The following is a 27167-nucleotide window of genomic DNA, read 5'->3' on the forward strand; positions in this document are numbered from 1 at the left end:
CACTTTGGGTTTAGGGCAGCCAAGTCTTATTTATAGGACTCAAGGCCCTATTGTACACACCATTGTGTGACCACCACTCTAGGACTCTTGGCCCATAGGCTAACATGCCCATATACTCACATTAGGGACACTTCATAACCACTTTGACCAATGCTAATAGCACCCATCCAAATATCCAAGGATGTAACCTAAGGCCCTTTTTTATGACAATGGAGAAAATCAAGGGTAGATGCAAGGGCATGAAAATTATACCCATGTGACTATGAGTCTCCAACACATAGATCTCCCTCCAAGTTAGTCATTGACAAGACATAACAATCACAAGCTTAAGGACTCCCTTAGAACTCCTCCATGGAGGAGAGCCTAGTTTCTCCTATACAATGAAATGAGTTTTCATTTTCAGGAACAATGAACACATCCTACTCAAATACTTTTTCAAATCTTGATAGTTCATTCCAGATTACATGCAGCCATTAGTTTAGAAAGAGGAATAGACTTAGACCTATGGCTCATCATTATGTATTGCAAGGGTAGCAAAAGGATTTAAGATTGCAACCAAGGGTTCATCTAATCCCTGTTTACGTTACACATAAATGTTCCTCCGTTATTTTAGAGTAAACTCTCCCTTATCCATAGGCACTTTTTACCTTCTAGCTGGAGAAGGGTTTTTTTTCTACTGTGAACACTTACTTGGGGTGTGGTACTTTAGTACCTTAAAGACTGTACTTTCATTCAATTCTCACATTGATGGATGTGAAATTTCAGCACTCAATCCTCTCTTATTGTTAACTATTCACTGAGAGAGAAAGAGAGGGAGTGCGTGCGTGTGTGTGTGTGCGCGCGCGCACGTGCGTGCGTGCATGCGCATGCACGTTGAGCATATTAACCTAACAATGGTAAGAGAGCTATACCTCTACCACCACTCGACTTGTTAGCCGCCATTGCCTCAATAATAAGCTCCACTATTGGTGCTCCAAATTTGTCACACTAAGAGTGTTGCCTATATTCATCTAATCCTTGCTTTTGATACACATCTGTTCTAGTGTGAATACTCCCTTATCCACAAGCACTTTTTACCTTCTAGCTAGAGAAGGGTTTTTTCCCTTGTGTGAGTACACACTTCAAGTATGGTACTTTAGTACCTTAAGGATTGTACTTTCATTCAATCCTCACATTAGAGGATGTGCCATTCTAGCACTCCTCTCTTGTTGTTCATTGTTCACTATGAGAGAGAGAGAATGTGTGTGTGTGTGTGTGTGTGTGTGTGTGTGTGTGTGTGTGTGTGAGGGAGAGAGAGAGAGTTGAGCATTAACCTAACACCGGTATCAAGCCATACCTTCTCCGCCACCGCTCAGCTTGTGAGCCATCATTGCCATTGAGCCTCAAGCTACTAGTGCTCTCAATTTGTCGCACTGCAAGTCTTGCCACTACTACTACTGCACATGTCGCATTTTGTACACCTACTTCAGCATGTCTGCATGGCAAACCTACATGTCCCTTCTTGTGCAACTTGTGTTGAAGTTTCCTTGTTAGGGGCCAGCACCACATCAAAGATAGTCTGTTTGTTGACACTTGCCCCCGACCTACACAAAGCAATCCCATCAATCTTGACCTGCACATGCAGCATTAGCACCATCCGACCACTTCACCATCAACATGCTTCTCATTGCACCCAACCATTCATTTATACTCTTGGCTCAAAAAGTTCTCCATCTCATTTCCCACACACTCGACCATCCGTTTAAACTCCCAACTCAAGGAGTTCTCCATTCCACAAACATTCATTTATACTCCCAGCTCAAGGAGTCTTCCGCACACACTTTACTGCTCACAGCTCCCAGATAAAGGAGTCTTCCCCACAATGATCCACACAAATGGCAAGTCATTTATACCCCCTGCACAAGGAGTCTTCCACACACACTTTAGCATTCATGGCCATTCTTTATACTCCTAGCTCAAGGAGTCTTCCCCACAATGATTCGTACAACTGGCCATTCATTTATATTCATGGCTCAAGAAAAATTTTCACGCACACTTCACCACTCATGGCCTTCCTTTGTACTCCTAACTTAAGGAGTCTCTCATGATGATCACAAGAGGCCATTCGTTTATACTCCCTGCTTAAGGAGTCTTCCCCTACCACATCACCACTCCATTCTGATCACAAGGCTTATAGGCCACAACATCAACAAAAGCATAGCTGATCCCAATTCATCAAAGCTCATTGGGCCAAACGAGCACTCCCTTACTCCCAATCCATCATACACTGTCCCACTCCATTCTATCACATGAGGCATAGCAACCTTTTTAGGTTCCTTGGCATAGGTATCAACACATGATCCCAATAAGCTCACTAGACTAGACAAACACATGCCATTCTCCACACCAAAACTCTCCGCTTCGATCCTCTCCAACACATAGGGCCACTCGGACTACCCAAACTCGTCAGTACCAAAAAGAGGGACTCAGCATCACTCACCTCATCCCCATCCCCAATCAACACGCTGTCATACACAACGCACAGGTTCCATACTTCGTCTCACCACAAGGTCCATCCTTGCTCACATCACAAGTTCCAATTTAGTTTTCCCTTCAACTCCCTTAGCTGCCACATGCACTTTACTTGAACTTGCCACCTTGGCTACACTTGATTTCATGCCTGGTCTCACCACAAGTTTCATTCTTGGTCGCATCACTCGTTTCACTTTGGTTTTTGCTTTGACTCCCCTAGCCATTGCATGCACTTGATTTTGACTCAACACCTTGGCTACACTCAATTTCCCACTAGACACTTGGTTCCCATTTGATATCGCATCCGTTGACTCGCATTTGAGTGGCTCCCTTTGCCCCATTACGCACCCAAATCATATTTAACATCAAATTTGCACTTGATTTCCCACTTGGCATACACTTTGCCTTAGCACCCGCATTAGGTCTCTACCTCACTCCTTGTTCAAAAATGCCCATCACATTCCTAAGTTGAGCCCACAGACTGCTCCTCTCCACACCTGAATCTTTGGACTTGTTATCAACCCATCTTTAGAACTCAAGCCATCACTCGACATGTCATTAGACTCGAAGTCACTCTTCTCATCCAACAAAGCCTTTGTCTTAACTAACTATACTTGCAAGAGCCCTTACGATATCAAACATCACTTAGACACTCAAGTTTCAACCCATTGTCATGTGGCTACATGTTCAATGAAGGAAAAGCAAGAGAGAGACATGTATACAAGCATTTAAGATATCTGCTTATGGAAGATTTAATTAAAAACAAATAAGTTTTCTAGGTTCAAAACTAGTCTCAGAAATAGTCTAAATATCCATTATTAAGTTGTATTAATTTAATGAGAATTTTGGGTGAATCAAAACACATGCCAGGAGTTATATTAACTATTACAAGGTGTCCTACCCTAAAAATACAAAAAAGAGACATGTTTTATGAAAAATGGCATTTTCGACTATTCTAGGACGATTTTTGCAATTCTACCCATGTTGGCTTATAGACCGGACCTGTTTCATTTGATTGAGTACCTAGATGACCATATCAAATGTGAAAGTTAGAGAGAAAACAAGTTGCAGACAAGCTCAAGAAAAGACTGTTGTCCTCAGGGTTTTGATCTTTATCCATTTCTATCAATTGATATTGCTTCTAGGTGATGCGATTGACATTTCCATATCAAAATTCATGCACTTGTATTGAGATTTGATGCTTCTGTCTATTGCATAGGCTTATGCACAACAAGATTCAGATATTTTCTTATTTAGGGTCAAGGTTTATGTTGGGCGATTGATTTTGAGTTTATCATTTATCTCAACAAGAGTTAGATCGATTGAACATTGTTGTTCTTAATAGTAATACAGAGGCTTGGCTTCAGACTCATTCAGTGTGTGATTTATTTCTTCTTCTCTTCAACCTCCATTCTCTGCACCCTTATTTTTGAAACCTCCGTGGTTCCGGCTTCCAACCCTTTACTCCCCAACATTTGGTGAATCCAACATGAAGGTTGTCGGAAGGTTGCAAGAGCAAGTGACGAGATGAAGCAATCGATTCAGACTTTTACTATGTATTTGCAATCACAGCAATTGCAACTATGAGTGAGGGTTTAAATATGGATTTCTACTTAGATGTAGATGGGATGCAAGTATATCAAGAAATCATGGAAAACAAAGAAGCAATAAAGGCACTTCATGCAGTTGTCAATGAATTGGGTCAATTTGACGGGCAAGAAATCTTCTCTAACTATCGCAAAACCTATTGCATGTAGATGGATTTTTATGGTGTTCCACCAAAACATATGATAAAATACTTTGATCGCATTACAATGTGCGAAATCAAGGAGCATGTTCGAGACATACAATGGGCATATGATAAAATATATGATAAAATACTCTGATCGGATTACAATATGCGAAATCAAGGAGCATGTTCAAGACATACAATGGGCATATGGTGCAACCTGAAAGAGCTTTGATCAAACTCTTAAACACAAGTACATGATATATAGGCTGTATTTGATGATGCGGATCGGCTAGCCACTAGTGTTACTGTGAAAGTCTCTACTGAGGATGCTTCGACCGAGAAGGCAAATACAACAGAAATAGTGGATGCAAATAATGCATTAGATAAGGATGAAACAATGCCTGGAAATGCGAATTCTACACTGGCAATGCATGTAGATGATATAGGGACTCAAGATGAAGAAGAATTGGATGCTTTCGAAGATGTTGATGATGAGATGAATGCACATGTTATCAAGAGGGCATTACCACTTCTACTCGTTTCAGCTATAGACATGTTAGCCAAGATATATCTATCATGGAGGATGCATATTTATGGAGCTTTGAAACTAGGAGCATATATTTTCCTATGCATGATGACAAGGTACATTGGATGTATGCTTTTCTATATATGATGTTGGGACAAAAGTGGATATGTTTGACAAACCAAAACCAAGTAAGTTTCTACTAGTCAAAGGGATGTGGGATGCTACATTGATGCCATACGATCCATGTGGATTTACACGTTCTGGAATGCTACAAAGATTTGATGTGCTATTGCTACCATTTGATCCTCGATCTATTGGTTTTGTGGAGTTGAGGATGACCGTGATTTGGGCTTATGAACTTAGCAATAGTATAATTATGGACATGATACTCTGGGTGAAGACGAGATGGCTTTTTACCCCAAAGGATGCATAGGTTGGCACATGCCGCAAGATGTGCAGGTTTGAAGCGGGTGGATGTTGTGTGGCTACATTGTTCAATGAAGCAAAAGGAAGGGCAAGGCATCTATACAAGCATTTTAGATATCTGCTTATGAAATATTTAAGCAAGATGCGAACAGGTTTTTTAGATTCAGAACTGGTCTTCAAAATAGTCTGAATACCCATTATTAAGTTCTATTAACTTAATGAGAATTTTGGGTTGATCAAAAAAAGTGCAAGGAGTTATCTTGAGTATTGTAAGTCATCCAAGCCAAAAAAGTAATGCGTCTTATGAAAAGTGACATTTTCCACACAATTCTACCCATGTTGGCTTATAGACCAAACTGTTTCGTTCAACTTGAGTACCTAGATAACCATTTTCAAAGTTCGAATGTGAAAGTTAGAGAGAAAACAAGTTGCGGCCAAGCTCAAGACAAGACTACTGTCCTCAAGGTTTTGATCTTTATCCATTTCTATCAATTGATATTGCTTTTGTATGATGGAATTGACCTTCTCATATCAAGATTCATGTACCTGTATTTTATCTATTACATAGGCTTATGTACAACAAGATTCCAATCTTTTCTTATTCAAGGTCGAGGTTATGTTGGGCAATTAATTTTAAGCTAATTAGTTGTCTCAACAAGAATTGGATTGATCACACACTGTTGCTTTTAAGAGTAATATAAAGACTTGGCTTTAGACTCATTTGTTGTGTGATTTATTTCTTCTCTCTCTTTTCTTCTTCTCTTCAACCTCTATTTTCTACACCCTTATTTCTAAAAGGCTCACCGGTTCCACCTTTCAACCCTTTACTCCTCAACACTATCTTCATCATCCAAACTCGATTTATTATCACTTGAACCCAATTCCACATCCAAATCATCAATCGATCTCAAAATTGGCTCCCTAGCTCAATTAGGCACCGGCTACCTCAATGGCATCATTACTTGACTCGCACTTGATCTACACTTGACCACTTTGGCACTTGAAGAAGGAACACAAGGTTTTCCCACAATATTTTTCCCACTTGCAATAGACACGGGCTTGGTATTCACCGCTGAAGAACATGATTTTCTCATATCAACCTTAGCACATAAGAGAGGCACCCTCAACATAGCATCCATTGTGATATTGGCATCAAAATACATTGCAATCCCATGTCTCAACTCATTCTCCCAGTCCAAGGCATCACCCCCTTCAATCATTTTCTCAACCCAACCATCAATCATTCAAGGCACAAAGCTTCCACTTCAAATCCTCTTGTCTCCTTTCAAACCCCATAGCCTTTTTTTCAAGTTCACACAAAGATTTTGGACACAGCTGCACTCCATTACCCTTCAAATGTTCCTACTTTTTCACCAAATCCATCCCATCATACTCAAGAGCAAAGTAATCATCAAGAACACGCCTTCCCTAGGTATACACAATCCTTTCACTCAACCTCACAACACAATATTTCTTAGGCACAGGCACATGACACCTTATCACATGGTCTCCGACAAGAGAGGTTGCACACACCACCCATGAGGACAGCTCTAATACCAAGTGTGACAGTACGGTCCCCCAAAAGAGCTCATGACCCGCCACGCCCCATCACAGACTTCATCCCGCAAGCAGAAGCAAACAAAGGCACAAGATCACTTAATACACACATTGGCACCAATTCAAATCAAGAAGGCACTTAGAAGGCACAAGAGAATTCAGCAAGGCATCACAAGTTTGCATTTGCAGCCAGCCACAAAAACAAGGGAAAATAATAGCAATAAACTTACTCTAAGGGCAAAGAAAAATCAAGGCCTTCTTCAAACTCTCAAAGTATGAAGGATGAGGTTAAAAAAAACAAAGGATAAACGTATTGCAAAAAAAAGTGGCATGTCATTGAGGAATGCAAAAGGGATTAATAGGAAAAAATGAAGTAATTGGGTAAAGCAATTACTAAAATATCAACAATTTTGACAAATGCAAAAGCACATTGGCTAGTTTGGACATCAAAAAATCTTATGCATTTGTTGTGCATTGTTCCTATGATCCTTCATTGCATGCTCAGTATCTATGTGAGGCTGAAAATAAGAATATATAGTATTTTGATAGCATTGCTTCCAAGCATATTGCCTTCTTTTGTGACTCGTTTGTATCATATGCACGTACAAAAAAGAGGGGATCAATAGTATGTGCTGACAAGTTCATATGCAATCAAGGGCATATGACAAATTTCCACCATTGCAATAAATGGGTTTGCCATCATACTTCAAAAGGTCTTGTATACACTAGGCACAAAGAAAAATTTGATTTTAACAATTGCATATATTGGTTCTATGGTTAACTTCCATATGGATGGATGTAGTGTGTCTATAATTGTAGTGATAGGGATGCTCTCATTGTCATAGGCATATTGTACAATGGGCTTTATAAACTCATCTGTATGAGAAAAAAGCATCAAAGGAAGCACTACAGATTCATGTCATCTGGTGTTTGATCCCTCCCCTTGAAAGCACCTACTCATAATGTATATGAGAGTTGCATACTTTGCATAATGCATTGTGCCTTGTTTCTCAAAAGTTGATCTATGCATGTTGATCAAAAATTATAGCTTGTGCATAGTGATGTTTATGGACCCATGCGATCAACTCCAACGAGGGATATTTGTATTTAGTGACCTTCATTGATGATATTATGACCCGTCATTGTTGGGTATATGCATTGAAGCACAAACTGGATATGTTTGCATGCTTTAAAGACTTCTTATCCTTGGATGAAAATGGCAATAGCTTTTCCATTTAAAATCATCTTTCAGTCATCCGTTTCACTCTAGGCATTTCATGTTTCAATGAAGCGTTTCAGCCATGCAAGCATTTTGCGTTTCAACGCTACCGAAACATGTTTCATAGTTACTCTATGATTGCAATTGAGATAGGCCACAAGTTTACACTTGAAGATACCATAGATCCATTTGATGCTTCTCTCTATCAGCAAGCTATGGGATATTTATTGCACTTGTGTAATACACAATTGGATATTCAGTTTGGGGTTTCTTAGTCGACACACTTCATGCACAACCCTCGCACTAAGTGTTGGCAAGCAATAAAGCATGTCTTTCACTATCTTAAAGGTACTCAATCTAAAACCAGCCTTCCTCCTCGGATAGGGTGGTAAATCCCTGATTACAACTTAATTACAGCAGCAAACAATAACCTTTCCAAATGGTTTTTTCAGCATTTTTCATAATTAAATATTAATTTTCAGCCTTAGAATACTGAAAATTAATCTAATAATTATTTTGGTGACCTGAAAAATAATCTGACTAGCCAATAATTGAATTGGCTAGGCAACTTCTACTCTCGAGTGTCTCTGCGCCATCTTTGACCATTAGATTGGCGTTAGGTACCATTAAACACCACTTCTCTAATGTCACCAACTGACACTTATGGCCAAATGGATGACCTAGGCCAACAACTAGCACCAAATACCACCAAGTACCTGTGCGGCATAACTTATAACTGTTAGCAGTCATGTTTGTCATGCCTTGTCATCTCCTGCCTGTGAGCCTCAGTCTGAATCAGATGAGGACTTTAGGAGCTCTGACTTGTCTATCACTTGTTTTGACAGAGGAGGTAGCTCATTCTAGAGCACTCAGTTTATTGCATTTCAGTGCATTTTCTCCTCCAGTCGGGATTTTATGTGCATTTCCCGGGGCAGTTTCTGCATTCTTCAGCCTGCCTCACCTGCCGGACATTGTCCACCTTTTCCGGGATTTTTCTGAGCATTCCTGGCATTTTTACCAGCATTAAATGCTGGTCGGATCAGCATTAAATGCTGGTCGGACATATTTATGGCCTCAAATTTCAGGTCGGCCAGTTTTTGGGTTTTTTGGCTATTTATAGCCATTTCCCACTTGGCAGTCAGTTGTATTATCATCTTCCCTCCTTCTTTGGCAGGTGCACACTCCGACTCCGTCATCTTCCTCCGTCTTCGGTGCTGCCGTCATCATCAGCCTGATCTGGTGCCCTCACTGACGCTTTGGGCTGCGTGCAAGGACTGATCAGTCCATTTCAGTGTATTCAGCATTCATTTCAGTCAGTGCAGATTTTCTTCCTTCATTCCCTGCTTTCTCTCTCTCCTCCTCTGTGTTCGTGTTCTTCTTCCGTTGCGCACTCTCACATGGTATCATCGCCTGACTGAGAGCACGGAGGACCTAACCTTGTGGAGAGATACCTCACCCCTCTTCTGCTGTTGTCGCCTCATCTCCAACTGCCCAAGCGGCCCCACCAGGTGGCCATTCTTCTTGCGTTTGCTGCAGACGACTACTCCCGAGGCTGCCACGTCATCAAACGATCCCTCCTGCTTGCGTTTACCATCAGGCGGCCCCTCCTTCAGCTGGGCGACACATCATCGGGCTGCGTTTTGCAGATCTGGTGGTCGTTTCCACTCCTGGTGGCTCATCTTGTCAGAGTGCAGCGGTGCGGAAGCGTAGGACTGAGAGAGAGAGAACGCAGAGAGAGAAGGGAGAGAAAGAGACAGTGTACACTGAAGATCTGCTGTATAAAGAATGCTAAATACAAAGATATACACGGGCGCAGTGCGCTGGACTGCGTGTCTCCACCTCGACGATGCGACCTGCTGTCCACCTCGAAGTCTGCTGCAGTCTGCACTGTCTGCTGTCAGAAATCTGCGAACAGAGACAGAGATCTGCACGGCACCGGTCTGTAATCTGCGACAGAGAATGAATGCCAGACTGCTGAAAACGTCAGCAATAAATAGGCGAAAATCTGCCTAGGATGGGGCGCCAAAATAAGGCGCAGCCTGATAAAAATCAGCTGCAGGCAGTCGGACTGCCACGTGGCAGTCCGACTGCACAGTCCGACTGTGCAGCTGGACTGTGCAGCTGCTGCCTGCTGCTGCCTGCCTGAAACAGGCTATGATCTCTGACACCCCCTCTCAGAGCCTGGACAGGGCAGAAGCCTGAGGGATCTGGAATGTTGCCGAAGTAGAGCCTGAGGAAGCGCCTTCGTAAACAAATCCGCAAGATTATCCTCCGTCTTGCAATACTCCACAGTGATGGTCTCATCCAAAAGCTTTTCTCGGATGAAGTGGTACTGGATCTCAATGTGCTTCGTCCGGGCATGAAAAACAGGATTCCTCGCCAAGGCAATGCAACTCTCATTGTCACATCGCAGCAATGTAGGACGAGTCTGGGCGCACCCAAGCTCCTCCAACAGTCTCCGAAGCCACACAACCTCGCATGTAGTGGAAGACGCGGCCCGATACTCCGCCTCAGTAGACGAAAGGGCTACCGTGGGCTGCTTCTTGCTACTCCAAGAAATAACACCTGCACCCAAAGTAAAGCAGTAACCTGTTGTAGACCGCCTGTGGTCCACGTCACCGGCCCAATCCGAGTCGCTCCAACCTGCAAGTACAAGATCTGACCCATCTGTCCCTGCGGGGTAATGAATCCCCAAATCAGACGTCCCCCTCAGATACCGAAGTATCCTCTGAGCAGCCTGCCAATGCACCGTCTTAGGTTCACTCATGAACCCTGCCAAGAGCCCAACAGCAAAACATAGATCAACCCTGGTGTTGAGAAGCCAAATCAAAGACCCTATCAACTGTCGATAGCGGGAAGCATCCGCCAAAGGAGAAGCTGAGTGGGAAGTGGCCTTCCAGTTCGGATCCATAGGAGTAGAGAGGGCCCGACAATCATCCATCTCAAAAGACACCAAGAGCTCCTGTACATATCTCTGTTGGGAGAGAAAGATCCCCCTCTGAGACTGAAAAATCTCATGTCCTAAAAAGAAATGGAGTAGCCCCAAATCCGTCATCTCGAACGTCCGATGTAAAGCTGACTTTGTCTCCTGGACCTGCTGTGCATCATCACCTGTGACAATCAAATCATCAACATATAATACAAACAGCATACAACCATCCTCGGAAGTGTGAACATACAGCTGCGGATCGGCCTTGGACCGCCGATATCCCAACTGAGTCTGGAGAAACGAATCAATCTTCTCGTTCCAAGCTCGCGGGGCCTGCTTGAGACCATACAGGGCCTTCTTCAACCTGTAGACTTTCCCATCGGAAGAACCAAAGCCAGGAGGCTGCTCAACGTAGATCTCCTCCTTCAAATCACCATTCAGGAAGGCCGACTTCACATCCAGCTGATAAACAGGCCATCTCCTATGGCCAGCCAAAGCAAGAACAGCTCTAATGGTTGCCATACGAGCTGTAGGGGCAAAGGTGTCATGACAGTCAATCCCTGGGCGCTGGGCAAAACCCTTAGCAACAAGGCGAGCCTTGTGCTTATCCAAAGTACCATCACTGAGATATTTGGTCTTGAAGACCCACTTGACTCCAATCACCTTCTTCTTCGGGGGGCATGGCACAAGTAACCAAGTGCCATTCCTCTCAATAGCCTCCAACTCAGCTTCCATAGCTTTCTTCCATGGGGCGGACTGTAAAGCCTCCTTCACGGAGGTGGGCTCTCGATCCTGCATAACTCGGGACATCAAACAATAATTGGAGCAAACAAGCTCCGAAGAATGCGCCTGGTGCCTCCGTGACCGCCGCGGACCATCCTGCGGTCCCCACTCCTCAGGAACCCCCTCGATCCCTGAATCACGGAGTGTGTCACGGGCCCAGCGAGGAGGAGGCCGAACCTCCCCTCGTCGTTCTCCATCAGTAGAAGACTCTGGAATGTCCACCGGTGGTAACTCCTCAGAAGGATCCGGTGGAACAGTAGACTCTGTGTCAGAAACAGAATCATAATCAAACGGCACAGGCTCCAGTGGAACTGTAGAAGGAGCCAAACTCTCCCCTGGATCTCCAAGAACGGGATGCTCCTCCCCCGTTGAAGAAGCCGGAACCTCCACAAACCGCACATCACGGCTAGTATATACATCCCGCTTGACGGGATCATAGAGTCGGTAGCCTTGGGACTGGGAGCTGTAGCCAACAAATACCTGTTTGCGGGAAGCCGCTTCGAATTTGTCACGGTGACCTTTGGGAATGTGAACATAGGCATCACACCCAAAGACCCGAAAGTAAGAAACATCTGGCTTCGACCCAAAATACGCCTCAAATGGAGTCATCCCTTCCACGGCCGAAGTAGGAGATCGATTAAGGATGTGGACTGCAGTAGCCACAGCCTCAGCCCACAGAACCTGGGGGGTCTGTCGGTGCTCCATCATGGTGCGCGCCATCTCGATCACACTGCGGTTCTTCCGTTCGAGAATACCATTTTCTTGTGGAGTATTCGTATTGGCAAACTCCTGGTGAACTCCTCTATCTGCACAAAACCGAGCAAATTCATTAGAGACAAATTCACCTCCCTTGTCGGATCGCAAGGTCTTCAACTTCCGGCCTGATCGGTTCTCCTCAAAGAGAAGCCAATCCTTGAAGTGCGAGAAAGCTTCTGATTTTAGTGCCAAAAAGTAGGCCCATGTCATCCTGCTATAGTCATCCACGATCAGCATGAAGTACGAGCTCCCACGCAGGGACTCATTCTTCATAGGGCCACATAGATCCGTAGATACTAACTCCATCGGTGAAGTAGACCGCCGCGAAGCGGTGTGGGGAATGGCATCCCTATGCTGCTTCCCCTTTATGCAGGAGACACATGGCTGCTGGCTCACCACTATATCCGGCAACCCTCGAATAAGCTGTCCCCGTGACGCCTTCCGAAGATAGTCATAGTTCAGGTGACCAAACCTAGCATGCCATAATTCAGACTGTGACTGTGAGGTAAGAAGAAGAGTAGAGAGGGCAGTGGAAGACTTCAGTTTGTAAATGCCGTTCTCCTCATATCCACATGATAGAACCTTCCTCGACTCACGATCAAGGACTCGCACTGTAGAACTGTCAAACTCCACCAGAAGACCAAGGGAACAAATCTTATGGACTGAAAGGAGATGGTACCCCAATCCTGGTACATGCAAAACCTCTGAAGTATGGGTGCCACCTCGTCCATCCGGAATAAGCTGCATCTTACCCCGACCTGCAATAGAAACTGAAGAGCTGTCTCCAATGAGAACCTGCCCACGCGAAGGTCGCAGCTGGGCAACACCATCTGATGAAGGAGTCATGTGCCGTGAGGCACCACTATCAATAATCCACTCTCGAGATTGGGAAGCCGCCATCGCAGCATCAGAAGCATTCGGAGAAGCGTCCTCAATGACAACTAAATGTAGAAATGCAGCTGATGAGGGTGCAGCCACCGCTCCAGAATCCTTGGTGTCCTTCTTCTTGGTGTCCTTCGAGTCTTTGTCAAGGCAATCCTTCTTCCAATGGCCAGTCTTTCCACAAATATGGCATGTGGAGTCTTTGTCCTTGTCCTTCTCCTTGTCCTTCTTGGACTTGTTATCCCCCTTCTTCTTCTTTTGGTCCTTCCCCTTCTTCTGAGAGGCTTGACCTGTCAACGCCTCCGTCTTGGAAGCATTCTGTCCCTTTAACTGTTCCTCTTGGTCCAAGACCATAGGAACCAACTCCTCCCATCGAAGAGTAGACTCGCGCCCTGAAGCAATAAGGGCAGAGTAAAATGTACCGAATCGTGGCGGCAACTGGGACAAGAGTGTAATCGCCATGTCTTCGGAGGAGATCGGCTTCCCCGCATTCTGAACCTGTATCTGTAGCTGCCTTAGCTTGTTAATGTGTTCCCTTAGCGAAGAAGACTTATTGACGGACAAGGTCCGCATCTGAACCTCCAAAGAAACCCTCTTCATCAGGGTCATCCGATTGTACATTTGATCAAGCTCCAGCCATATCTCACGAGCCACCGTCAAGTGCTCGATGTGAGCGATCACGGCTGTAGTGCATGATAGAAAGAGAAAGGATCGAATCCTGGCATTCAGTTTGTCCCAATGAGACTGGGCCCTGGCCAACTCCGTACGAGCATCGGAAGAGAGTTTGGACTCATCTCTTACCGAGGGCCGGTCAATATCTTCCTGTACCAACTCCGCCAAATCATAGGACTCCAGAATGGCCAACATCATAACGCGCCAAATGCGGTAGTTGTCGCCGTCGAGCTTCTGATCTGTAGGAAGAGCCGGTAGGACAGGCACCTTCCGGTCCATAATCGCCTGGAACTCCAAGTCCATCTCTGTAGACATCTTTACCTGCAATGCCTTCTCAAACGCAAAAGCAGCCCCCTCTGACTGAGTAGACTCAGCCTGCTAAGGCTCTTCAGCGTCCCGAAGCTCCTTCACCCGCCGGAGGCGATGAAAAAGCAAAACCTGCACTTTTAGGTTGAAAACTCAAACTTTCTCCGCGACAAACAGCAGTAAACAGCAGCAAATCCACCACCTGTACTCCTTTCCTGTGCGCCCACACTCGTTTCAGCCTTGTTCCAAGGCGCAGCCCTCCTGTCTGCCCTTAAACGCAAAAAAACGCAAATTTGTGTCGCGATGGAAAACTCCTCTTCAGGTTGATTCTGCGCTCAGTCAGCCCTCAAACACTGCTCTGATACCATGTCAGAGTGCAGCGGTGCGGAAGCGTAGGACTGAGAGAGAGAGAACGCAGAGAGAGAAGGGAGAGAAAGAGACAGTGTACACTGAAGATCTTCTGTATAAAGAATGCTGAATACAAAGATATACACGGGCGCAGTGCGCTGGACTGCGTGTCTCCACCTCGACGATGCGACCTGCTGTCCACCTCGAAGTCTGCTGCAGTCTGCACTGTCTGCTGTCAGAAATCTGCGAACAGAGACAGAGATCTGCACGGCACCGGTCTGTAATCTGCGACAGAGAATGAATGCCAGACTGCTGAAAACGTCAGCAATAAATAGGCGAAAATCTGCCTAGGATGGGGCGCCAAAATAAGGCGCAGCCTGATAAAAATCAGCTGCAGGCAGTCGGACTGCCACGTGGCAGTCCAACTGCACAGTCCGACTGTGCAGCTGCTGCCTGCTGCTGCCTGCCTGAAACAGGCTATGATCTCTGACACATCTCCTGCTGGCGACCCACTCCCAGGCTGCGTTTTGGTGCTGGCGGCTTCTGTTCTGGTGATCTTCATCAGATATCCTTGCGTTTTGCAGCTCCATGTGTTTGTAGGCTATCACAGCCTGTGTTTTGGTGGTTGGTGACCAGACTGCTGGTCCTACTTCGGCTTCGGCACAGTTTTCTTTGGTGTTTGGTGTTTTGCAGATTGGAAGATGTCTTTTCATCAGTTTACGGGCTTTGATGACTTAGATGACGAGCTTTTGTCTCGACACTCATCTGAACGGAGGCGTGATTTCTATCATGAGGACCGTCGTCCGGAGTCTATTCCTCTTTCCCGTCCCCCTTCTATTCATGTATCTCGGCGAGCCCCTTCCAGTGGGCCGAAGATGCAGCCTTTGGTACCCCCTGTACAGGTACCCGTACTTCCTCAGCTGCCCAAAGAGGACCGGTTGGATGGCTCCAACTTTTCTCTATGGTCCTGCAAGGTGGAGTGTATCTTGGACTCCTTCGATCTTTGGGAGCTTGTTTCTGTTCCTATTCCCCGGCCTAAGGTGGATCCCACAGATGGGACATCTATGGATCGTGCAGCCTTATGGGATCGGCTTAATTCTAGAGCCAGATCTTTCCTCTTTCTGAGTTTGCACGATTCTGTCCTTGTTCATGTTCACAGGTTGAAGACTGCAGCAGACGTGTGGAGAAAGCTTGCGTCTCTCTATCGATAGAAGACGTTTGCCCACCGGATATCTCTTGAAAAGAAGTTGCGGATGCTCGCTATTGATGATAGTCCTTCCATGAAGGACCACATCAACAGATTACAGGATATGAGGGATGAGCTTGCATCCCTCGGTCGGACGATATCTTCTGAAGACATGGCTATGATTCTTTTGACTCAACTGCCATCGCCTCGGTTTGATGTCTTCTACACCAGCCTTCTTACATCGAGGACCCGTGAGAAGCTTCTATGGGAGGAGCTATCCCCGCTTGTCTTGGAGCATGACGAGCGACTCAGAGAGGTCAGTGCTAGTGGATCCGACTCCACTAGAGCCTTTGTTGCAGGTTCGGGAGGACAGAAGAAGAAGACGAAGTCAAAGGCTAAGAAGAAGGACAGTTCTTCAGGCTCTGACTCAGATTCAGAGAGACCGAAGTGCCCACACTGTGGGAAAGGGACACATCCAGAGGAGAAATGTTGGAAGAAGTACCCTCACCTTCGTCCGGGAGCGAAGGATGGATCTACATCGGAGCCTTCTTCTACCTCTACACCAGTTGTTACCCATGAGTCAGTGTTCCTTCATATCCATGCTTTAGAGGAGGATCCTTCTTCCGTGGCTGCAGTGTCTTCTGCGCAGCCTTGGTTAGTGGACAGTGGTGCTTCGAGTCATATGACTCCCCGAGGTGATTTGTTACAGGATCTCCGTCCATCAGAGGGTTCAGTCACTGTTGGTGACATTTTATCGATGCCTATTAGTGGTGTTGGCACATTGCCTTTGTTTACCGACCGACCTTCGAGCTCCTTTTCACAGGCCCTACATGTTCCAGATTTGGGCCTTCCCCTCCTCTCAGTTTATGGTCTTACGAGGCTTGGCACACGAGTGATCTTCACCGAGCATGCCGTTGTTATTGAGGATTCTTTTACAGGAGCTGTCTTATCTACAGGTTGGCAGGAGAGCGGGCTTTACAGGCTCCATTCCCCTTCTTTGATGCAGGGTCCTCCGAGGCAGTCTATTGCTACACCCGTTCCCACTTGTGCACCTTCTATTCCACAGGTTTCTTCCCATCCCCCACCTTCTCCTCCGGTGGTTCCCTCGTACCCCCCATCCCTTTTAGAGGGGGACGATCTCGGTGATGCGGCTGTGGATTCCCTGGCCCCTAGTGTTTTAGAGGGGGATTCCCAGGATCGTGAGGAGTTCATTCAGCAGCAGTCTACATCGACGGACTTCATCGACCTTGGCATTCCTCTTGCCACCCCAGGATCCGTTTCTCCCTTGGCCTTCTGCCACATCCAGGATCTGAGAGGGGGTGTTAGCAGTCATGTTTGTCATGCCTTGTCATCTCCTGCCTGTGAGCCTCAGTCTGAGTCAGATGAGGACTTTAGGAGCTCTGACTTGTCTATCACTTGTTTTGACGGAGGAGGTAGCTCATTCTAGAGCACTCAGTTTATTGCATTTCAGTGCATTTTCTCCTCCAGTCGGGATTTTATGTGCATTTCCCGGGGCAGTTTCTGCATTCTTCAGCCTGCCTCACCTGCCGGACATTGTCCACCTTTTCCGGGATTTTTCTGAGCATTCTTGGCATTTTTACCAGCATTAAATGCTGGTCGGATCAGCATTAAATGCTGGTCGGACATATTTATGGCCTCAAATTTCAGGTCGGCCAGTTTTTGGGTTTTTTGGCTATTTATAGCCATTTCCCACTTGGCAGTCAGTTGTATTATCATCTTCCCTCCTTCTTTGGCAGGTGCACACTCCGACTCCGTCATCTTCCTCCGTCTTCGGTGCTGCCGTCATCATCAGCCTGATCTGGTGCCCTCACTGACGCTTTGGGCTGCGTGCAGGGACTGATCAGTCCATTTCAGTGTATTCAGTATTCATTTCAGTCAGTGCAGATTTTCTTCCTTCATTCCCTGCTTTCTCTCTTTCCTCCTCTGTGTTCGTATTCTTCTTCCGTTGCGCACTCTCACAATAACAACTTTTTCCTTTGACATCCCGTGCTTTCTTCGAGTCCCGAGCTCATAAATTTACTTTAACCCCAGTTGCACCTCACATGTGCAACATTTACTTAATCATGTGATTAGAAATTAATCCACATGTTAAGTGAGGTTTCAAAAATACATGTCCTCATGACACAATCATTGGATCTTTCTACCCTAGAGATACTTCTCATTGCTTGAATGCATTCACAAAGAGTGATTAGGCAAGTTGTTTTGACATGCAAGTGTCCACTAGTGGTAATTGTTTCATGCTTGGTGACTCATACATCTCTTGCCGAACCAAGAGGCAATCTCTACAGTGGCCACATCTGCCAGTGAGACTAAATCCATGGCAATATTTACAACTACATTGGAATATCTAACCCACTCCTATCTATATTGACAGTTAAAATGCCATAGCAATTGCAAGGAACCTAGTATTTTATGCTCACACTAAGCACATTGAGGTGCACTATCATTACATCAAAGAGAGGTTTATGTCTCTACATATGATAATTTGACAAATGCATTTACTAAAGCCCTTTCAAGAAAAGTTTGAACCCTTCCACAAGACTTTAGGCTTTCTACCATTTGGGGATTGATCTATCATTCCCTATATAAATTCAAATCATTCAATCTAGAAAATTTGTTACACTTATCATGCTCCTTCATTGTTCTCGTGTGAATGCTCCCTTATCCACAAGTAATTTAAACCTTCTAGCTAGGGAAGCGTTTTCTCCCCATGTAAACACCCACTTCGAGTGTGACACTCTAGTATCTTAGAGATTGTACTTACATTCAATTCTCACAGTGGATGTGACATTCCAATACTCTCTCATCTCTTGTTGTTCATTGTTCACTATGAGTATGGGTGTGTATGTGGGCAGACTAAGCATTAACCTAACAACTTCTCATGTCATTCTGTCAACAATTGCTTAAAGATACCACTTAGTCTTTGACAACCAACACTGGATTGGCCCCAACAACCAGTGTCCCTTGCAGTATTTCTTTTTCTTGTATTGCTGTAAGATTGAAGTACACTAAGATGTCGGCTAACCTCCTTCAATCTTCAATACAATGGCTTTCATAAATAAGCAATACTTCTTGGATACTAGTTGCCCTTTTTTGTACAACAATCCAACTCAGTTTGGGTCTTCAATCTCTTGTATGCAGGCCACAATAATTTGAGAAAGGGCTACCCCTGGGCTGCAAATTAATGCCTTCAGTTGTTACATCGAGTACCTGATGTCAAAAGATGACGTACCAACGAGACAGTAGGGTTTGTGAGGAGGAACACAAAGTGAACTCGGCAAACATGGAGAAGAGAAGAGAAGAGAGAAGAAACTCTGATGAATGGAATGATGAAGTTCCGAATCTTGGAGTGAATGTGATACAAGGGAACAAGGGTGCCATAACACAAGGAAGATGATGAAGACAGCCACAAACCACGAACCACAATGTCCTCCTGAAGGGGTGTGAGGGTAGTGGAGAGACTAGAGAGAAGAGGTGGCGGACTGAATGAATCAGCCATGAGGAATGAATGAGAGAATGGCCTATAAATAGGCACAATCAGTCTAGGATGGCGCCCCTTTTAGGGGCTGCAAACCCTAAACGCAAAACGCAGAAACGCAAAAACGCAAACTGCGGGTAAAGGGTGAAGGGTTTCTCAACACCTAGGACTTCAATAGTTGGGCACATATCCCGAGGTAGCTATGGAAACCATTATTTTTGCTGTAAATTCAGGTTTCAGCAACAATTTCTTTGATTGCTCCTCACCCAAAGCTAGAAATGGCTAATTGTGAAGAGATGTCAAAGAACGAGAGAGAAAGCTGTAGAAAGAATTTTTCCAATTCTATCGCCAAAAAGTGCCTATACCAACTACCGCGCTACTCTCGAACAACAAAAATGCTATCGGTTGCTGATTGATAGGCCCCAAATGGTTTCACTTTCCCCAAACTAAAGTTGCTTGATGCTAGTCACCTCTTGGGAGTAAACGTCTACTGTAGAAGCCCCTTTGGCTGGCTGGGAATACACAAATTGATGCCGCCTACTGTAGAAACACTCCTCCCCTCTCTCTCTCTCTCTCTCTCTCTCTCTCTCTCTCTCTCTCTCTCTGCCACAATGCACTAACTAATTGCAATGACCCTCAACTGGCCCCAACAGCCCTCTCTCAACCTTGCATGGATAATTTAACGAGTGGTAGCTTGTTTTGCCACTTAGCAACTTTCAAATGTGATTTCCAAGTTTAATTAATTACTTTTCATAATTTAATTTTTGAAAAATGATTAATTATCAATTGTCCCAACTGTAATTGGTATGGGACTAGCATTATTTTAACATGCTCATCATGAACAAAATTCCAGAGAGACTTGCTGAGAGAGCCAATAGTACAGGCTTTGAAAGAGACTAGCAACTTGGTAGTTGTGCTTATACCATGATGTGGATCATGACAAAGGCTTGGTTAAAAGCTTATGCTAAGGAAGTAGCAGGAGATAAATATTATCTGGAGCTTCATCTTCATTGGCAAGGGATATTGGAAGTAGTAGGAGAAACTGCAATTCAAAACTTCATCTTCTTGGGATTTTATTATGCTCAACACTCTAGCATGGAGAGAGTTTATTAGTTGTTTTTAAAAGAAAGTCTATGAGGCCTTCGTTTTTTTTTTCTTTGTGTAATACCTTGGATCCATCCTTTTGATCTAGCATTAGATCTCACGTCTAATTACCCATCTTGCATGTTCACTTCATGGTTGAACCTTTAGGGAGGGTACTATATATTGCCCCTTGATATTTGATTGCATGTGGGACATGACTATTGCTGTCATGAGGATGCACATTTTTAATGCTTAGCTTTTGCGTTATTAAGTTGTGCACATGTGAAGTGCAAGGCAGTTAAGTCATGGTGACGACCTAAGTAGCCCAAGCGAATAGTGAGTGAAATTGGCAAAAGTTGTACAAAGATATGTTGGACATGTATTTGTGGGTATTTAGTATCACCATCAATTGGGCTATTAAATGTCCAATGGTGATTGGGGTATTGAGCATCTCCTGTAAACACACACACAAAAAGAGGGGAGAAAGGAGAGGATGAACTCCGAATTTGGACAAGGGAGAAACAAGAGTATCGTTACTCTCATGAGCACACCAAAAGACACACTACCTTCTATATACACACCCAAACTAAAGAAGGAGACAAGGGGGTGGGAGACAAGAATTGTGATTTAGTTTAGAAATAAAGTTCACAGCTTGAAAGACCAATATGGCCGGCTAGACAGAATAATTACGGGTTACCCAATCCTATTTCCTAAAAATGAAAGGTCTAGCCACCATTGTAATTATTCTTCCTATTTGGATTAAAATTTTTACTTGGATTCCCTTTATCTAACACTAAAAATAAAGTGCTCCAATATAGCAATTCCTCTGCAAAATAAAAATGAGTATCTTTTCAGCCGCCTGGGCACTCCAGGGGGGCCGCAGGCGCAGAAGGGGGGGGGGGGGGGGGAGAGAGAGAGAGAGAGAGAGAGAGAGAGATACCCGAACTGCAGAACCGGAAAGTTCCTCTGATAGTGCATTATAAGATTCCTCCATAGCCTAAAAACCATCAAGAAGCCAGGTTTACTGAGAGTTCCTACCATTGTAACTAAAATAACCAACTCCTATGTAGATTCACAGATCCTAGGTGCCAAAGTAAGCTGACCAATGCTAAGATTACAAACAGGAACAATGGTAATGAAGTAAACAATCAACAACCATTGTAACTTTAAGATAAATTCTAAAGTAAGAAAAGGACACTAGTTCAGCATCCTGAAATTGCAGCTGCACATAAAGGTAGAGTCATAAGGCCAAGGAAGCATGCAATAAGGCTTTACACATCCTGTTAATTCAGATCCAAACAATTGATATGAAGTTTAATACTCACTTGGCAGAAAGGGCACCATGGTGCATACAAAACCACAATCCATGAGCTGTCCCTTCTTTCTGACTTGGCAAGCTTCTCAATCTCCTCCTTGCTAAAGGAGACCACATTTTTATTCAGGAATAAATCTGATATAGTACTTTTAGCAGTATCAGAACTGTTACTACCATCTTGAACATTCTCTATATTGCCCTGAATCAAAGCCATAAGCACACATAAGATTAAAATTAGAGGCAAAAATGCAGGTAATTAAGACGATCTATGTAACACAACCTTATGCAAGCCACACTCCTTTGCCTTGGCATCTTCCCACCACCATCGTCCTTCACGTTCATGCTGGCCAGGTAATACAGGCCTCGTGCATGGTTCACAGCCGATTGAAACATAACCCTGGGCAGTTAGCACCCTTAGCTCAATGTTTAAGAAAACTGCATACATAACTTTTTGAGCTTATCATTGCATACCTGAGAATGTAGGGCATTAACGGGAACATTCATAGTCCGCAAGAAATTCCATACATCATTTCCTTGGATATCGGCAAGGGGATTCCATTTTACTAGACTGCCCACTCCACCATCTAGGCCTTCAAAAGATGGATCTATCTGCACCCATTGGGAAAAAACAAATTAAAAAACCTATACTATTCATCTCACAAAGACAAATGAGATCCATCTCACTAACTTGACTTTATCAGCAAAGCATTCTCCAAAATTATCATTGCTCAGACAATTAAAACGCTATAGTCAAAAATCATTAAATGGTCATGCGAACAACTCTGACACATAATAGCAGCCTAAAACCTTACATTGCTGCAAGACATGACGGTAATAGTGCACAAGTGAATTCTAGTGTATCGAGCCTAGCGAGCCATTGAAGGTAAATATGACACTTTCCATTCAAGTGTTGTGCACAAATCTGAAGATGTTGCAGGATTGAAGAAGCCTCCATTAGGGATGGGGTCCCTGTAGAAGAAAGAGATCTAGAGTATGTTCCATTCTTCCAACCTAATACATCCGCTTAGTGCAAGGCACACAAGTTTCTACTTCTGACCCTTCTTTTTCTTATTTTGCTTCTACATCTATGCAAGATTCTGGAACTGGTTATAAGGAAGGTAGACTCCAATTTGTTGACTATGGAATCAGTCCAAAAGAGGACCGATTGTTGTACACCTAGAGGTGGATATTTTAAAAATCAAGTACTTCTTCCATCTATCCTTCTGTTGAAAGTTGCTTCTCATAGTCCATCTGATGTTGGTGTCTCATCTTCATTTCCATCATAATCTACATTTCAATTTCCACCATAAATTATCAAGAACAATTTAATAAAATCACTCCCTCTACATCTTCCCCACAATTTCAAATCACACCCATCCCACCCTTTTCTCTAGTTGCTTCCACATCTACATTTACACCATTATTCACATCACCTTTCACCATTCCACTTATCCAATCACGCACCACACCAAGGGAAACTTCAAATATAGGCACATCCTATCCCTTTAGGTCCTCTACTCTTACACATCCAAGAGCTAGCGCTAAACTAGTGGTGGGGTTTTATCCTCCAACCCAACCATCCATGGAGACCTATGCATAAGGATATCCCACCCATGCATCTCAAGCCCCACCCAACTCTCCCATCTCCAAAGTGTTTTGCACAGTTTGCCAATATGTCAATACCAAGAGAGCCAACCTACATCATTTCGACATCAGGACCACATACTAGTCAATCGCCTGCTTTGAGTTACACCTCTAGATTCACCATGCCAAGTACTTTGATGATTCATGTAGCACCTAGTTACCCCCATTTCTATCCTATGCCTCCCACCTATCACCCTCCTCATCTAGCGAACCGTCCCTCCGCATCAATCAAGCATGCGTTTATGGATAAGACTCACTTTAACAAGTCTAACTTTACCACTTGGTCTAATTTAATGCAACATGTCTTGGATTCCCAAGGCTTGCGCAAACTTATTCAAAGGCAGGAACCCCATCCTGACCATTGTTGGTTCTTATATGAGGTAGTTCGTTCTTGGAAGAGCACAAATGTCATAGCCATAGTCAAGTTGATGCAAGGTCTTATCCTCGACCTTGAGATCGGCTTTCTTCAAAATCAACTAAGTCTCACAAATTAAGATCCAAGGCCCAATTTGCCTTTCAGATTCATTATGAACAAAAAGCAGTCTTTGCTCCTAGTCTATTCTCACATGGGCACTTTGGCAATCTAACTGAAGCCGGGGCACCCATGGTGTGATATGCTTATTGAGAGCTAGTTCATGACAAACATTGGGATTCAGCTATTTCTGCTCTATGGTCAAGGATTGCTACAATCAACATCAACATCGATGTCTTTTCGAGGTCCCTTGGTGCTGGCTTGATCACCCACTCCTTCGTTATCCATGGTCATATCTATTTGTCAATTTTTGTTTGTACGCCTTTCCATGCTGCCACCCACATAATAAGAATCACAAGCCTCTGCCAAGTCACTATAGGTCTTAGCACTTGCGTCTCAAATTTCTGCATTTCAACCTTGCCATCTTTCTATGCCCCATGAACAAGGTCAAAACCATACCTTTAAAAGCAAAACAAGCTCACACAGTGATAACCTCCTTGTTATTTTGAAAAATGAACAGCCTCACATAGTGATAACCTCTTTGTGGCATTTACACCCCCTAGCTTTGCAGGTCAATGTGTCTCATAGAGCAAAACACGTATTTGTGCAGAAAAACCGCTACCTAAATCTGAAATTAGTTCTGAAAAGTCTAGTCACCAACATCTTGACACTAGGATGTGAGGAAACGTGGAAACCACCTCCTACAGCCACGGCACACCATGTAAGCATGCAGAAAAATGGAAAAATCTAGGAACTATCAGTACATGACTTGTTCCAGCTGCTGAAACATTCTAAGACAAGGTGTATATACCCCTAGCTTTGCAAATCAATGTTTTGTAGAGCTAAACGTGTGTTTGTGAAGGAAAATCACTACTTAAATCTAAAAGTAGTACTGAAAAGTTTAGACACCAACATCTTGACATTGGGACATGAGGAAACATCGAACAAACCTCCCACAGCCACAGCACAATGTGTAACTATGCAGAAAAACGGATTTTCAAAAGCCAACTTGAGCAAAAATCTAGGAACTATAAGTACATGACTTGTTCCAGCTGCTGAAAGATTCTAAGATGGCAAGTGTGTATGGAAAGAGTAGAACCTGTACAATTGGAATGTTGGCACGAGTACCAGGTGACTGATCACGTCTCTGACCAGTTATCCATGCCTTCAAGGCCTTAAGAGCCCGTCTCAAGGGCCGTACTTTGCGAATTCTGCAGCATTCTTGGTGACCATCCTCATAGAAAGAAAACAGCCCTTTGGATCTTACCAGGCCCTCAACCTCAGATGCATCAGGAAACATATATTCAATTCTGATACCATAGTGTTTCTCTACTTCCGCAAAAAGCCGGTATGTTTCAGGGTTGAGTCTACCGGTGTCAAGGCTGAAAACTCGGAAAGGTTTGCCTGTCAGTTTGGCATATTCTATCAAAGCCACGTCCTCTGCTCCACTATATAAGCACATCAACATTCCCACCAGAAAACAGAGCACACGGTCAGGGTAGAAGGTCAATTCCCTTGCAATAGTTTGACAATGTCCTTATTGCAGTTGGGATTTGATATTGGATTATCTTATGCCTTCCAAACAGTTCTAAGTGCAAGAGTTTGAAAAGATCGGACAATGGAAAACTATTCCTAGATTCCAATATGAAGGTGATCAGTCACCTGAAAGCAATGGAAATATCGGGCCCAAACATGGTTAGGGCCCGGTCCATGATTTCCAGAGGAGATGCATCTACCAGCTGCCTTGCTAGACCTTCGTAATCAACCCCTTCCACAACCAGCTCTGTAAGGCCGATTTTCATGAAAATGAACAGGAAGGAACCAAGAGAGAATGAAACCATGTGTTATTCATCAAGACCAAAAATGTAGCACAACGTCCTCAAGTACCTGGTGTTGCAATGGCTGCTGAAATGTGAAAGCTCTCTCTTTTCCATGTCTGTCTTAGAACCTGGCGCGTAGGAGTGCCAAGCTTGCAAATTTGGAGACGCCGAAGGCCAACATACGCTCCTGGGGCAGAATAAGCCAAAACGTGATCATCATTAACACGTAGCCTTGCTGTTGTGGGAATCCAGTCAGTACGTTGCTTGCTACCTATCCCGAGGTAGGCAGCTCAAAGCTTTTTCTGTGTTATTAAAAGGCCATACAAACAGACATGCACACGCACGCACGGACACAAAAATCCTGTCCAGAACCATGGTCAAGAACTTTCAGTCTGCATTTTTTTGTTATCTTTCCCAGGTGCGCACACAGACACGGCTCCTACCTTTGTCCGAAGGAAGGGACTGAAGAGAAGGAGAGAGAACTCCATGGATGCTTGCGGCAGCCATACGCGCACGAAGCACCTCGCTCAGGACGGTGAGTCGGATCGTCTGCTTCTGTGTTTTTCCGCCTTCGATGGAGCTTCGTTGTGTGTGTGTGTGTGTGTGTGTGTGTGTGTGTGTGTGTGTCTGTCTCTCTCTCTCTCGAGAATCAAAAATTCAATTCAATAAAGAGAATGAGCACATTGGATGATAGCGAACATCAACATCATGGCCGTGCCACAGTGCCAACAAATGACTTCTGCCTATGAGTGGTAATTCCTTTGGGTCCCCGCAAAGATGCCCTAACACTACTCACAATATTGGTATTTTGGTGTATTTGTAGTGGCTGGAATTTGTATAGGTAGATTTTTTTTCAGTATTTTAGTTATAAAATTGGCATTTCATGTCGCCATGATGTAGGTTTTTGAATAGCAAAACTATTTGTTTCAGAAACTTATATTGATATATACTGGTTGGGAGAAAAGTTTCTCATGAGGATTGTGTCCTAACAGCTGTGTAAGTATGCACTGGGATCAATCTAGTGTTCACTTCATACAATAATCATGTGATTTGAGAAGAATAAGAATCGAAGTGGAATCCAAAGTGCCTTGAAAGTATTGTGTTAGACAATGACATAAACATGTATTTAATAAACTTTGTGCAAGCAAATCCATTTGGTCATGATGACTCCTAGAATATTGATTTCACTCTATCATAATGGCTCTTAAACTATTGACTTTCTAGGTTCAATGAATTTGGGCCCAAAAAGAGGAGAGGTGTGTGGGAAGAGGCATTATGGGGAAGGACAACAAGAACCACCACTCCGACCAAAGAACCTCAAAATTTGACAAAGTCTAAAGAGAAAATCATCTTAGACAAGTTTTGTGTGCACATTAGAGTCATTCAACGAATTGCAAGGTTGCATTTGACCTCCAAGTCAATGGTTGTAAGTAGTTTAATTATGCAACTTAGATCTAGTTGCAATTATAGTTACATAACTACAATATTCATCCATGCAGAG

General features: G+C 44.0%; 1 protein-coding gene across 3 annotated transcripts in view; it reads right to left on the reverse strand.

The window, feature by feature from the left end:
• Positions 1-26326, reverse strand: part of LOC148019445 (5'-adenylylsulfate reductase 1, chloroplastic-like) — a 45797-nt gene extending 19471 nt beyond the window's left edge. Inside the window, exons 1-9 of one of the 3 annotated variants that reach the window (XM_087661080.1) lie at positions 26110-26326; positions 25734-25853; positions 25509-25629; positions 24946-25294; positions 22202-22339; positions 22011-22127; positions 21741-21929; positions 21356-21412; positions 3457-3534 (exon numbers count right to left, since the gene is read on the reverse strand). In XM_087661080.1, the coding sequence (XP_087517206.1) occupies positions 3487-3534; positions 21356-21412; positions 21741-21929; positions 22011-22127; positions 22202-22339; positions 24946-25294; positions 25509-25629; positions 25734-25853; positions 26110-26173 (1203 nt within the window). In that variant the 5' untranslated portion in view covers positions 26174-26326 and the 3' untranslated portion in view covers positions 3457-3486. Of the gene's footprint in view, positions 1-3456; positions 3535-21355; positions 21413-21740; positions 21930-22010; positions 22128-22201; positions 22340-24945; positions 25295-25508; positions 25630-25733; positions 25854-26109 lie in introns of those variants that run through there. The other 2 variants (XM_087661079.1, XM_087661078.1) reach the window with 2 other exon arrangements.
• Between the last annotated feature and the right edge of the window lie 841 nt (positions 26327-27167).

Source organism: Lygodium microphyllum, chromosome 20, assembly GCF_053477565.2.
Source record: "Lygodium microphyllum isolate KBCC chromosome 20, Lygodium_microphyllum_v1.1.10, whole genome shotgun sequence".
Lineage (NCBI taxonomy): Eukaryota > Viridiplantae > Streptophyta > Polypodiopsida > Schizaeales > Lygodiaceae > Lygodium > Lygodium microphyllum.